This window comes from Bubalus kerabau, chromosome 10 (assembly GCF_029407905.1).
Source record: "Bubalus kerabau isolate K-KA32 ecotype Philippines breed swamp buffalo chromosome 10, PCC_UOA_SB_1v2, whole genome shotgun sequence".
NCBI classification, from domain to species: domain Eukaryota; kingdom Metazoa; phylum Chordata; class Mammalia; order Artiodactyla; family Bovidae; genus Bubalus; species Bubalus kerabau.
Window position 1 is genome coordinate 46956100 of NC_073633.1, and position 13791 is coordinate 46969890.

Here is a 13791-nt window from a genome sequence, read left to right on the forward strand (position 1 = left end):
TTCCTTCATAGACATTCATTTTTCTCCCCAATATGACTGCAACCCAAGAAAAACACTCCTGAGATAATAATAAACAATTTAATAAAATTTTATCTGCTATAATTATCTTCTGGCATGATCAAACTATAAGTTAATCTACTGAGAATAGTCGCAGGTGTTAGTACCTACACAAAGTTGGAAATATTCTGCTTTGCATGTGTGTGGGGGCCCAAAGAAGAGATCGACGCGGAAAGCAATATACTGAGTAGAAATTTTCACAAGGAAGAGCAGTTTTAAGTTTCTAATAATCATATTTTGAGAAGTCTTCATTACCCTGCTACTAAACTTATAGTTTAACTCTAGTCCAGGTTGATTCCAAAGTTGGATTTCTGCCAAAATTTATGTTTTGTTTTGTTTTTTACACAGAATTCTGAGTGCCTCCCAAATGCTTATCTCCCTCATCCCTATTCTCAGGGTGACCTCTCTGTATTGCCATACAATTTGGAATCTGTCTCACCTTGCTAACACAAGACCCTTGAGCTTTCTAGAAAAACCCATTGAGATTGGAGTTGAACCAAAAATTGACCAAGTCTTAGTCCTCAGGAGCTCAAGAAGCTACTTGAAGAGGTTCTCAGATAATTGTAATACTTATTGCTTGGTTTTGAGAGGCTTCTTGGCAATTAGACAACAATGAATAGAAGCATGTTTTTGATAACTCCACTCACACAGACTGGAGATCTAATCACGATGGCTACCAAGATCACCAAGTTAAAGGGATTCTTAGAAGGTGTATTCCAGGTAAAAAAAAAAACATCTTGGGGAAAAGCATGAAGATATGAAAGGAAAAAAAGCATTTGAAGGACTATCAAGTACACAGATATCCTATTTAGTGATGGTTCTACAAGTACTGGTTTTTATAAAGTTATTTGTCCCTTCAGATCAGATCAGATCAGTCACTCAGTCGTGTCCGACTCTTTTCGACCCCATGAATCACAGCACGCGAGGCCTACCTGTCCATCACCAACTCCCGGAGTTCATTCAGACTCATGTCCATCGAGGCAGTGATGCCATCCAGCCATCTCATCCTCTGTCGTCCCCTTCTCCTCTTGCCCCCAATCCCTCCCAGCATCAGAGTCTTTGCCAATGAGTCAACTCTTCGCATGAGGTGGCCAAAGTACTGGAGTTTCAGCTTTAGCAGCATTCCTTCCAAAGAAATCCCAGGGCTGATCTCCTTCAGAATGGACTGGTTGGATCTCCTTGCAGTCCAAGGGACTCTCAAGAGTCTTCTCCAACACCACAGTTCAAAAGCATCAATTCAGCACTCAGCCTTCTTCACAGTCCAACTCTCACATCCATACATGACCACAGGTAAAACCATAGCCTTGACTAGACGGACCTGTGTTGGCAAAGAAATGTCTCTGCTTTTGAATATGCTATCTAAGTTGGTCATAACTTTCCTTCCAAGGAGTAAGCGTCTTTTAATTTCATGGCTGCAGTCACCATCTGCAGTGATTTTGGAGCCCAGAAAAATAAAGTCTGACACTGTTTCTACTGTTTTCCCATCTATTTCCCATGAAGTGATGGGACCGGATGCCATGATCTTCGTTTTCTGAATGTTGAGGTTTAAGCCAACTTTTTCACTCTCCACTTTCACTTTCATCAAGAGGCTTTTGAGTTCCTCTTCACTTTCTGCCATAACGGTGGTGTCATCTGTATATCTGAGGTTATTGATATTTCTCCCGACAATCTTGATTCTAGCTTGTGTTTCTTCCAGTCCAGCGTTTCTTATGATGTACTCTGCATATAAGTTAAATAAACAGGGTGACAATATACAGCCTTGACATAGTCCTTTTCCTATTTGGAACCAGTCTGTTGTTCCATGCATACAAATTTCTCAAGAGGCAGATCAGGTGGTCTGGTACTCCCATCTCTTTCAGAATTTTCCATAGTTTATTGTGATCCACATAGTCAAAGGCTTTGGCATAGTCAATAAAGCAGAAATAGATGTTTTTCTGGAACTCTCTTGCTTTTTCCATGATCCATCGGATGTAGGCAATTTGATCTCTGGTTCCTCTGCCTTTTCTAAAATCAGCTTGAACATCAGGAAGTTCACGGTTCACATATTGCTGAAGCCTGGCTTGGAGAATTTTGAGCATTACTTTACTAGCGTGTGAGATGAGTGCAATTGTGCGGTAGTTTGAGCATTCTTTGGCATTGCCTTTCTTTGGGATTGGAATGAAAACTGACCTTTTCCAGTCCTGTGGCCACTGCTGAGTTTTCCAAATTTGCTGGCATATTGAGTGCAGCACTTTCACAGCATCATCTTTCAGGATTTGGAATAGCTCAACTGGAATTCTATCACCTCCACTAGCTTTGTTCATAGTGATGCTTTCTAAGGCCCACTTGACTTCACATTCCAGGATGTCTGGCTCTAGGTCAGTGATCACACCATCGTGATTATCTGGGTCATGAGATCTTTTTTGTACAGTTCTTCTGTGTATTCTTGCCACCTCTTCTTAATATCTTCTGCTTCTGTTAGGTCCATACCATTTCTGTCCTTTTTTGAGCCCATCTTTGCATGAAATGTTCCGTTGGTATCTCTGATTTTCTTGAAGAGATCTCTAGTCTTTCCCATTCTGTTGTTTTCCTCTATTTCTTTGCATTGATCACTGAAGAACGCTTTCTTATCTCTTCTTGCTATTCTTTGGAACTCTGCATTCAGATGTTTATATCTTTCCTTTTCTCCTTTGTTTTTTTGCTTCTCTTCTTTTCACAGCTACTTGTAAGGCCTCCCTAGACAGCCATTTTGCTTTTTGCATTTCTTTTCCATGGGGATGGTCTTGATCCCTATCTCCTGTACAATGTCTGACAGAATGTGGTCCACTGGAGAAGGGAATGGCAAACCACTTCAGTATTCTTGACTTGAGAACCCCATGAACAATATGAAAAGGCAAAATGATAGGATACTGAAAGAGAAACTCCCCAGGTCAGTAGGTGCCCAATATGCTACTAGAGATCAGTGGAGAAATAACTTCAGAAAGAATGAAGGGATGGAGCCAAAGCAAAAAGAATACCCAGCTGTGGATGTAACTGGTGATAGAAGCAAGGTCCGATGCTGTAAAGAGCAGTGTTGCATAGAAACCTGGAATGTCAGGTCCATGAATCAAGGCAAATTGGAAGTGGTCAAACAAGAGATGGCAAGAGTGAATGTCGACATTCTAGGAATCAGCGAACTGAAATGGACTGGAATGGGTGAGTTTAACTCAGATGACCATTATATCTACTACTGCAGGCAGGAATCCCTCAGAAGAAATGGAGTAGCCATCATGGTCAACAAAAGAGTCCGAAATGCAGTACTTGGATGCAATCTCAAAAACGACAGAATGATCTCTGTTCGTTTCCAAGGCAAACCATTCAATATCACAGTAATCCAAGTCTATGCCCCAACCAGTAACGCTGAAGAAGCTGAAGTTGAATGGTTCATTGAAGACCTACAAGACCTTTTAGAACTAACACCCAAAAAAGATGTCGTTTTCATTATAGGGGACTGGAATGCAAAAGTAGGAAGTCAAGAAACACCTGGAGTAACAGGCAAATTTGGCCTTGGAATACGCAATGAAGCAGGGCAAAGACTAATAGAGTTTTGCCAAGAAAATGCACTGGTCATAACAAACATCCTCTTCCAACAACACAAGAGAAATTTGTCCCTTAGTCCCTTAGTATTCTCTATTAAAAGAGGGAAAAATCAAACACACACTCGTGTGTGAATGTGCTTAATCACTCAGTCATGTCCGACTCTTTGCGACCCCATGGATTGTAGCACACCAGGCTCCTTTGTCATGGGGATTCTCCAGGAAAGAATACTGGAGTGGGTTGCAACACCCTCCTCTAGGGTAACTTCCCAACTCAGGGATTGAACCCAGGTCTCCCGCATTGCAGGTGGATTCTTTACCATCTGAGCCACCAGGGAAGCCCAAACACATATTTATACACCTGTATATATTGCTATATGTATTTTTCACATTTTCAGAGCACTACAACATTCTCTCCCAATGAAAGCGCTTGTAGTTTATACTTTCAATGAGCGTGAACAACCATCATGCAACAACTCTCAGGCGATGAGCTCTCTATTGAATAATACCGGGCTGAGTGCATCTGTAACATAAATTATCCACTTTCTGGGCCTCTCTCTTTCTGCAATTAATATTGTATCCTGACCAACAGCATTGACCCATCACATATCAAGAGATGATACTGCTGGACCCTCAGCTAAAAAATAAAGGGAGAACTGGCACAAATATTGAAATGACAAAGACTGAACCCATGAAGGAAATGGTCAAGGAAATGGGATAAAATTATGAGGTAATATGAAAGAGTATAATCATCACTCTGAACTGAAACAACTGACCAACAACTATAATAATGTTCAGTCAGTTCAGTCGCTCAGTCATGTCCGACTCTTTGCGACCCCATGAATCACAGCACGCCAGGCCTGCTGTCCATCACCAACTCCCGGAGTTCATTCAGACTCACGTCCATCAAGTCAGTGATGCCATCCAGCCATCTCATCCTCTGTCGTCCCCTTCTCCTCCTGCCCCCAATCCCTCCCAGCATCAGAGTCTTTTCCAATGAGTCAACTCTTCGCATGAGGTGGCCAAAGTACCGGAGTTTCACCTTTGGCATCATTCCTTCCAAAGAAATCCCAGGGCTGATCTCCTTCAGAATGGACTGGTTGGATCTCCTTGCAGTCCAAGGGACTCTCAAGAGTCTTCTCCAACACCACAGTTCAAAGGCATCAACTCTTTGGTGCTCAGCTTTCTTCACAGTCCAACTCTCACATCCATACATGACCACAGGAAAAACCATAGCCTTGACTGTGATGGACCTTTGTTGGCAAAGTAATGTCTCTGCTTTTGAATATGCTATCTAGGTTGGTCATAACTTTCCTTCCAAGGAGTAAGCATCTTTTAATTTCATGGCTGCAGTCACCATGCAGTGATTTTGGAGTCCAAAAAAATAAAGTCTGACACTGTTTCCACTGTTTTCCCATCTATTTCCCATGAAGTGATGGGACCGGATGCCATGATCTTCGTTTTCTGAATGTTGAGGTTTAAGCCAACTTTTTCACTCTCCACTTTCACTTTCATCAAGAGGCTTTTTATTTCCTCTTCACTTTCTGCCATAATGTTAAGTGAAAGAAATGACAGAGCTATGGCATGGAGGTAAAGGGATTTGAATTAAATATAAGAATGAAGAGCTGCTGCCAAGGTGAAAAGGAACTGGAAAGGAACTCTGGCTCTGACTTAGCACAAAACTCAACCCTTAATCAAGTGTGCTTATGGATCATTGTGGCTGGAGCACAGAGTATGCTGGGAGAAGTAACAGGAAGAAGTTAAGAAGGTAAGTTAGGCCTGATCAGAAGAAAAAAATTAAATAAATCTCATGTTAGAGACCTAAAGAGCTTGAACTTATTCTCTCAGATAGATACTAGGAAATAGTAAATGGCTTTAACCAAAAAAATAACAGAAAAATGAAGATCTGTGTTTCAGAAATAAGTGGTGATGGAGAACCACCATTTTTTAGTACCATAGAATGACATTATCAGGTAAATAAACTGGGAGACTTACACTGCCACAGAATAATAGATTTTTAAAAACCAATGTAATTAATAAGCACAAACACCAAACTCTCCACCCAGGTTTGTCAAATCTGGGGAAAAGATTGCAGCAGGTAAGAAAAAGAAAGCCTCCCTGGTCTGTCTCCAGCTGCCACTTGACCCATCTACTCTTACCTCTTCTTTCCATCCATGTCTATTCTCCATTTCTTTTCTATCAGACTCTACCTATACTCTGAAAGGATAGTAACAAAGATTCTACACGTCTGGGGAGAGGATGGAACAAGAAATGCTTAAAATGTCAGGTCATAGGTAAAGGTAACTCAGCAGGGACATATCTTACTCCAGTATGCCCCCGCTAGCTTGACAGAGGAATTGAAAAGGTTGTCAATGCCTGCTAGACAATCTTACTGGAAAGAAAAAGTCCTTTTATTTCTTTTAACCAAAGGATCACAGGAAACTGAAGGTCAGGCCTTTCAATAGAAGATGAAGGTCTACTTCATCTTGAGTTTCAAACACGGATGATCATAGCCCCACAACAGGAACAAGAGAACTGCAGAACAAAGCAAACCATCGCATTTCCTACAGGGAGTTTTTCAAGCATAATTGTTAGTTTCACAGTCCTCGAGGCTTTGAGATGCTCACTCATATATTCATGGGGGCATTTTCGTTGAAAATGTAACTCCTAGTCCTTTATCATTTAAGGACAGAAGTGCTGAACACATTTATGTAGCCAAAACAGAAGCATTCAGGAATATCCTGTTAGTGATATGGATAAAATTGGTTGAACTTTCTGCAGTAATAGAGATCAGCCATCATGATTATGGCACTGCGCTGGAAAGATGACACAACTTACGAGATTTTGTTACAGTGAATGCCCTCAAAAAGGGCTCCATGTCATTCATTTTCAACATCCTTGTGGGAAGAGTGACTTCAGTGGTCCTCTGAATGTGACTTCTGTGCTAATGAGACTGGTGAGACTGCCCATTCAGAACAGCCAGTGAATTTATCAAGTTTATCCATCTCTAAGACTTTAGGAGGCCTTGTTAATAATCCAAGTAATGATTTTAGTATCTTAATGGTCCTTTACATGAATAATCACTTTAGAGAACAAGGAAAAGTTGTTGGTGGTGGGGATCAAAGATTACCTTTCAACCACGAGTATCTACAATCTACTCACTTCTCTAATAAAGCAGGAAAATTCTGTGTGCTGAAAAGACTAGAGGGAGATATCAACTAGGATTTGTGAAAAGTCAGAGCATTTTCTAAATAATGTTTAAGAATAAAGAGTCACAATAAATATTTTGCTTTTCGTCACTTTAAAACTAATGACTCTCTAGCAATCACAAGGATAAAAATAATGAGAAAATTAATTCAGAGATAAAGCTTAAATTAAAATGTCCATATATACTTTTGCATCCTAAAATAGATTTTAAGAACTTGGAGCATAACTAGCATAGACAAATTGAATATAGAAAGGTATAATTTATATACAGTAAACTACAGTATATCTCATAGCAAATATTTCCATTTGTCATGTGAGACCTTATTATGAGTCTGTAAACAAAAGTGTCAGCTACCACATGGAAACTGGAAATTAATTAATTAACCTCATAAATGGCATTTTTCTTAGAGTACTCCAAGCAACATAAAAACATAATGGTTTCTGTAGAGATGCTGATTTGCAGCTGACACTAAATTACTTTTTAAGTGTCCTATGGAGGAAGATATATAAAAGGTTTGTGGGGGAAAAAAAAGCCTCATTATAGACTTATTTGTTTAATGGCTCTAGTGAATTCAGAATTAGCCAAGAGCCAGTTGCATCCAAAGCATTCATAGTGATGAGAGCTGCAGATCAGAAAGTGCCTCGACAATAAGAAAACTACTGGACCATAATGTTCACAACAAAAAGAAATAAAAATTAAGGCCAACCCAAACTAATTATACCAATTGGTCCCCTACCTTTTGTGCTCTTTTCAATTGGGTGACACACTGAACCAACCGAATCTTAAAATCCAAAGCATTCTCTTTGTAAGCATCGGTCCTGAATACTCATTGAAAGGACTGATGCTGAAGCTGACTCCAGTACTTTGGGCACCTGATGCGGAGAACCAACTCATTTGAAAAGACCCTGATGCTGGGAAAGATTGGAGGCAGGAGGAGAAGGGAACAACAGAGGATGAGATGGTTGGATGGCATCACTGACGCGATGGACATGAGTTTGAGTAGACTCCAGGAGTTGGTGATGGACATGGAAACCTGGCGTGCTGCGGTTCATGGGGTCGCAAAGAATTGTATACAACTGAGCGACTGAACTGAACTGAAATTGTAAGCATCATCCGCACCCCAAGAGAAAACCATCTACATACACTTAGGATATATCCTTTTCTTAGTGCAAATATGTACTCATTTTTTGGGAAATGTTTTATTCTACCACAGGTGAAATATATCCTTCACTTTCCTAGTTTCTACATATGCACCCATAGAAATACGATTGAACTGTCTTTTAAAAGATGTCAAATTCTTCAGTCTTTGGCTATTTTCAAATACTTCATGAAAAAATTAAATTTTTAATTTTTTAAAAAATCTGCCTTATATCATATGGTATTTGTTAGGTTTAGAGATACTTACTGGTGCTACATGAAAGAATAAGTTTAAGTCCCATGCCTTTGAAGTTATATTAGCTTAGACTTGGTATAATTTTATACAAAATTGTAGAAACTAAAGGCTGGTTTTATAGTTAAAATAACCCCTGGCAAGTAAGACACATACTGAGCCCTGAGCAGAGCACTTAGTATGATGAACCTTATCAGCAAGTAGATGATGACATGGTTCCTGTCCTAGAATGCTTAGAATATAATGCCCTTATCCAAGGTTGTTTCTACAAACAATTTTGAGGAATGAGTGAAAATGGTGAAATCCAGAAACTCATTTTTTCATCAATTCTATGTGTTTACCTGATAATTTATAAACTATACATTATATTACTTTATTTCCAACCTCTTGTAAATAGTTTCAGTCAGTTTAGTCGCTCAGTAATGTCTGACTCTTTGTAACTCCATGGACTGCAGCACACCAGGTTTCCATGTCCATCACCAACTCCCGGAGCCTACTCAAATTCATGTCAATCGTGTCAGTGATGCCATCAAACCATCTCATCCTCTGTCATCCCCTTCTTCTCCTGCCTTCAATCTTTCCCAGCATCAGGGTCTTTTCCAGTGAGTCAGTTCTTCACATCAGGTGGCCAAAGTATTGGAGTTTCAGCTTCAGCAGCAGTCCTTCCAATGAATATTCAGGACTGATTTCCTTTAGGATGGACTGGTTGGATCTCCTTGCAGTCCAAGGAACTCTCAAGAGTCTTCTCCAACACCACAGTTCAAAAGCATCAATTCTTCGGTGCTCAGCTTTCTTTATAGTCCAACCCTCACATCTATACATGAGGAAAAAACATAGCTTTCACTAGACGGACCTTTGTTGGCAAAGTAATATCTCTGCTTTTTTTAACATGCTGGCTAGGTTGGTCATAGCTTTTCTTCCGAGGAACAAGTGTCTTTTAATTTCATGGCTGCAGTCACCATCTGCAGTGATGCTGGAGCCCAAAATAATAGTCTGTCACTGTTTCCATTGTTTCCCCATCTATTTCCCATGAAGTGATGAGACCAGATGCCATGATCTTAGTTTTCTAAATGTTGAGTTTTAAATCAACTTTTTCACTTTCCTCTTTCACTTTCAAGAGGCTCTTTAGTGCTTTACTTTCTGCCATAATCATAAGGGTGGTGTCACCTGCATATCTGAGGTTATTGATATTTCACCCAGCAATCTTGATTCCAGCTTGTGCTTCATCTAGCCCGGCATTTCACATGATGTACTTTGCATGTAAATTAAATAAGCAGGGTGACAATATACAGCTTTGATATACGCCTTTCCCAATTTGGAACCAGTCTGTTGTTCCATGTCCTGTTCTAACTGCTGCTTCTTGACCTGCATACAGGTTTCTTAGGAGGCAGATAAAGTGGTCCGGTACTCTCATCTCATGAAGAATTTTCCAGTTTGCTCTGATCCACACAGTCAAAGGCATTGGCATAGTCCATAAAGCAGAAGTAGATGTTTTTCTGGAACTCTCTTGCTTTTTCAATGATCTAATGGATATTGGCAATTTGATCTCTGGTTCCTCTGCCTTTTCTAAATCCTGCTTGAACATCTGGAAGTTCACGGTTCACATATTGCTGAAGCCTGGCTTGGAGAATTTTGAGCATTACTTTACGAGCAAGTAAGATGAGTGCAATTGTGCAGTAGTTTGAGCATTCTTTGGCATTGTCTTTCTTTGGGATTGGAACGAAAACTGACCTTTTCCAGTCCTGTCGTCACTGCTAAGTTTTGCAGATTTGCTGGCATATTGAGTGCAGCACTTTCACAGCATCATCTTTCAGGATTTGGAATAGCTCAACCAGAATTCGTCACCTCCACTAGCTTTGTTCATAGTGATGCTTCCTAAGGCCCATTTGACTTCACATTCCAGGATGTCTGGCTCTAGGTGAGTGATCACACCATCGTGGTTATCTTGGTCATGAAGATCATTTTTGTGTAGTTCTTCTGTGTATTCTTGCCACCTCTTCTTAATATCTTCTGCTTCTGTTAGGTCCATACCATTTCTGTCCTTTATTGTGCCCATCTTTGCATGAAATATTCCCTTGGTAGTTCTAAATTTCTTGAAGAGATCTCTAGTCTTAGCTTAGTGTCCACAAAACATCCTTAGCTTCCACAAAACATCCAGATGCTAGATAAATTATAACAATATACCAGGTCTTCCCTGATAGTTCAGTTGGTAAAGAATCCACCTGCAATGTAAGAGACCCTGGTTCAGTTCCTGGCTCGGGAAGATTGGCTGGAGAAAGGATAGGCTACCCACCCCAGTATTCTTGGGCTTCCCTTGTGATTCAGCTGGTAAAGAATCTGCCTGCAGTGCAGGAGACCCGGGTTCAACCTCTGGGTTGGGAAGATCCCCTGGAGAAGGGAAATGCTCCCTACTCTAGTATTCTGTCCTGGAGAATTCCAAGGACTATATAGTCCATGGGGTCACAAAGAGTGGGACACGACTGAGCGACTTTCACTTTCACTTCACTTTTAAAAACAGACCTAAGCTCAATCAAAATTACGGAAAATCTCTAAGAGTCAGAAAAAACTAAATTGAAATTATGGACTCAGAACTCTGCTGACTTTGTAACAAAGACAGTACCTAACAACTGCTCCAAGAACAAGAAATTAGGCTTTGGCATCACCAACATGACTTATAGACTAAAACCACTGCAGAAAGAACAGGCACTCAAGTGGGCTTTACCCTCAGTGAAATGTTTAGTGGTAAAAATTTCACTCACATGCAAGGGAACTACAAGGAAACATGTTTATTTATGCTTTTCCTCTTAAGGAGGGTGTGTGAGTGGACAGTACTTAAGAATGATACTCCTGGGTGGTTTTGGTAAATATCATTCATTGTATTTATTCATAGTTTCATAAGAAATTTCTATCATTATTGATACTAAATTTTTTCAAACATGTTCATTGCATCTATTTATATATATGAATTGTCTCCTTTAATCTATCCTTGATTTAATTGTTCATTAACCTTGAGTTCTTAGACTAAACCCAACCTGATGGTTAGATATTTTTATTTAATATTCCACTAAAATTGAATTGCCAAATGTTTAATTTAGGAATCTTACATTTAGATTAGTAAGTTTTGTTTATAAATTAATTGCCTTTTCATTTCTGGACTACATATAATATTGTCATTAAAAAAATTACTTTCACAAGATTTTTGAAGGTAAGAAATCTTCTAAAGCAATTTATTAACATACACTTAAATCTAGAGGGGAAAGAGACAAAAAATTCCTGAACATACATGTAGAGTTGGATACCCTAGGTTGGATGCCATCTTTCATGAGAAATAATTGGTTTATAAGGACTTCAGATTAAAGTTTATATTCTTTGAAAGATAACATTATACCTTTGAAAACAATGTTTCACAAAGGACTTTCTACACATAAGTACACAAGGGCAACTAAATGGTTGTATGATAACAGGATGGCTACCAATATGAATTATTATAAAAAGGTCCATTCCAAACAAGTGGTAAATATATTTTTGTGTGTGGTCTTGCATATACATTCTTATCTAATAGCCTCTTTGAAAATACCTTTAAAATAAGAGTTCTATCTACTTGCATGTCATAAACAGTTCTCAGTTGTCTAGAAATTCTTATTCTACTAATTGGTAAGTAGAACAGCTAAAAGTCTCAGGATTACATACAGAATTTCAAAGCCTAACTATACATCTAAAATTAAATTTAAAAGCATATATAGTATGATATATACATATTTTTTAAAGATTAACAATGATCTTCTTCCATAGCATTGGACTGAGAGTATCTGTTTCTTGAATGTTTACCGGAGTTCACCAATAAAGTCAAGTAGGCTTGGTGCTTGGGTTTGGAGACAGAAGAGCACATTTTTATTTTTAATATGTCTAATAAGGCTTTCCATTTCTTCTTGAGACAGTTTGGTATGTTTTTCTAGAAAATAGTTTATCCCATATAAGTTTTCAAATTTATTGGTATAACATTTTCCATAGAATTTTAACTTTTCTCTTTTATTTTACCTAGAGTTATGGTGTCTTTGCTTCCCTAGTGGCTCAAATGGTAAAGAATCTGCATGCAATGAGGGAGACCTGGGTTTGATCCCTGAGTTGGGAAGATCCCCTGGAAGAGGGCATGGCAACTCACTCCAGTATTTTTGGTGGAGAATCCCCATGGACAGAGGAGCCTGGCTAAAGGAGAGGGTTACAGTCCATGGGTTGCAAAGAGTCAGACATGACTGAGTGACTAAGCACAGCATGGTGTCTTTATCATTTCTACTACTGTTTATGTGTGCCTTCTTCCCTTATCCTTGATCAACCACATCAAATAATTAGATTATTATTATTTCCAGAATACCAGCTCTTAGTCTTATCGACCTTCTCTGTTGTTTCTTTGCTTTTTATTATAATAATTTCTGCTGTTGTGTTTATCAGAGATCGTCTTCTACTTCATTTCCAGAGTTAGATGCTTACCTAATTCTCAGCCTTTCTTCTTCCTAAGAATTATAGTCTACACATTTCCATTACATTCTACTTTTGCTACATTTCTCAAATTTGTAGTATTTTCATTATCTGATAGCAACTGCTGTCAAATCATTTGCAATACCTAGTATTTTCTAACATTTATTAACTATAAATGTCACCCCATGAGGTATTTGTTGTTGCTGTTTATTGCTAAGTTGTGTCCAACTCTTTTGTGACCCCATGGACTGTAGCCTGCCAGATTCCTCTGTCCGTTGGATTTCCCAGGCAAGCATACTGGAGTAAGTTGCCATCTCCTTCTCCAGGGATCTTTCTGACCCAGGGGTTGGGGTTGAACCCACATCTCCTGCATTGGCAAGTGGGTTCTTTACCACTGAGCCACCAGGAAAGCCCTATGAGGTATTTAGGACTTGTTAATTTCCAGAAATCTGGGGGTTTTAAGTTATCCCTTTGCAATTACTAGTTGCACTGTGATCAAAGAACATGACTGGCATGATACCAAAGTTCTGGTGTTTTTGAGACTTAGTTTATGGCATAAAAGATCAGTATTGTTCACTGTGATATACAAATCCTTTATAACCTAACCAAATATTTGGTCTGATTCATCTAATTACTGAGAGAAGTTTATTAAGTTCTCCATGCTTATTGACTTTTTAGACTTTCTGTATATTTTCATCAATTCTTCTCTATATACATATTTCAAAATGGTATTAGGAGCATGAGATGTCATTTTATGTATTTCTGAGAACCATTCTCTTTATCATCATATACCAACCCTTTTATCCTTAAAGTGTATTTTTTTTTTTTTTGGTAAAAATAATATAGCTTCACCAGTATTCCTTTGGCTAATATTTACCCAGTATAGTTTTTTCATGCTTTTACTTTTCCCCTTTCTGTGTTTTATGTTTTAGGGCTCTCTTAAGAACTTAACAGCAGTTTTGGTTTTTCCGAACAGGCAAGCTCTGTCTTTTAACGGTGAATTTAGTCCCTTTGGATATATTTTGATACTGATACATTTATGGTTTTACCATCATGCTCTGTGCTTTTAATTTAAATTGCACCTTATGTGATTCTGTGATTCTCCA

The 13791-nt window shown here is 38.9% G+C and overlaps 1 protein-coding gene across 24 annotated transcripts in view; it reads right to left on the reverse strand.

Moving 5' to 3' along the window:
• The window catches only part of LOC129621292 (uncharacterized), a 694734-nt gene that overhangs the window by 224746 nt on the left and 456197 nt on the right, over nt 1-13791 (reverse strand). For 2 of the 24 annotated variants that reach the window (XR_008699194.1, XM_055537547.1), the window contains one exon: nt 8914-10431. The exons of the other annotated variants lie outside the window; for them this stretch is intronic. Coding sequence is in view for 1 of the 2 variants with exons in the window: in XM_055537547.1 (XP_055393522.1) it covers nt 10380-10431 (52 nt within the window). In the remaining variant the exon portion in view is untranslated. Of the gene's footprint in view, nt 1-8913; nt 10432-13791 lie in introns of those variants that run through there. 24 annotated transcript variants of the gene reach the window in all.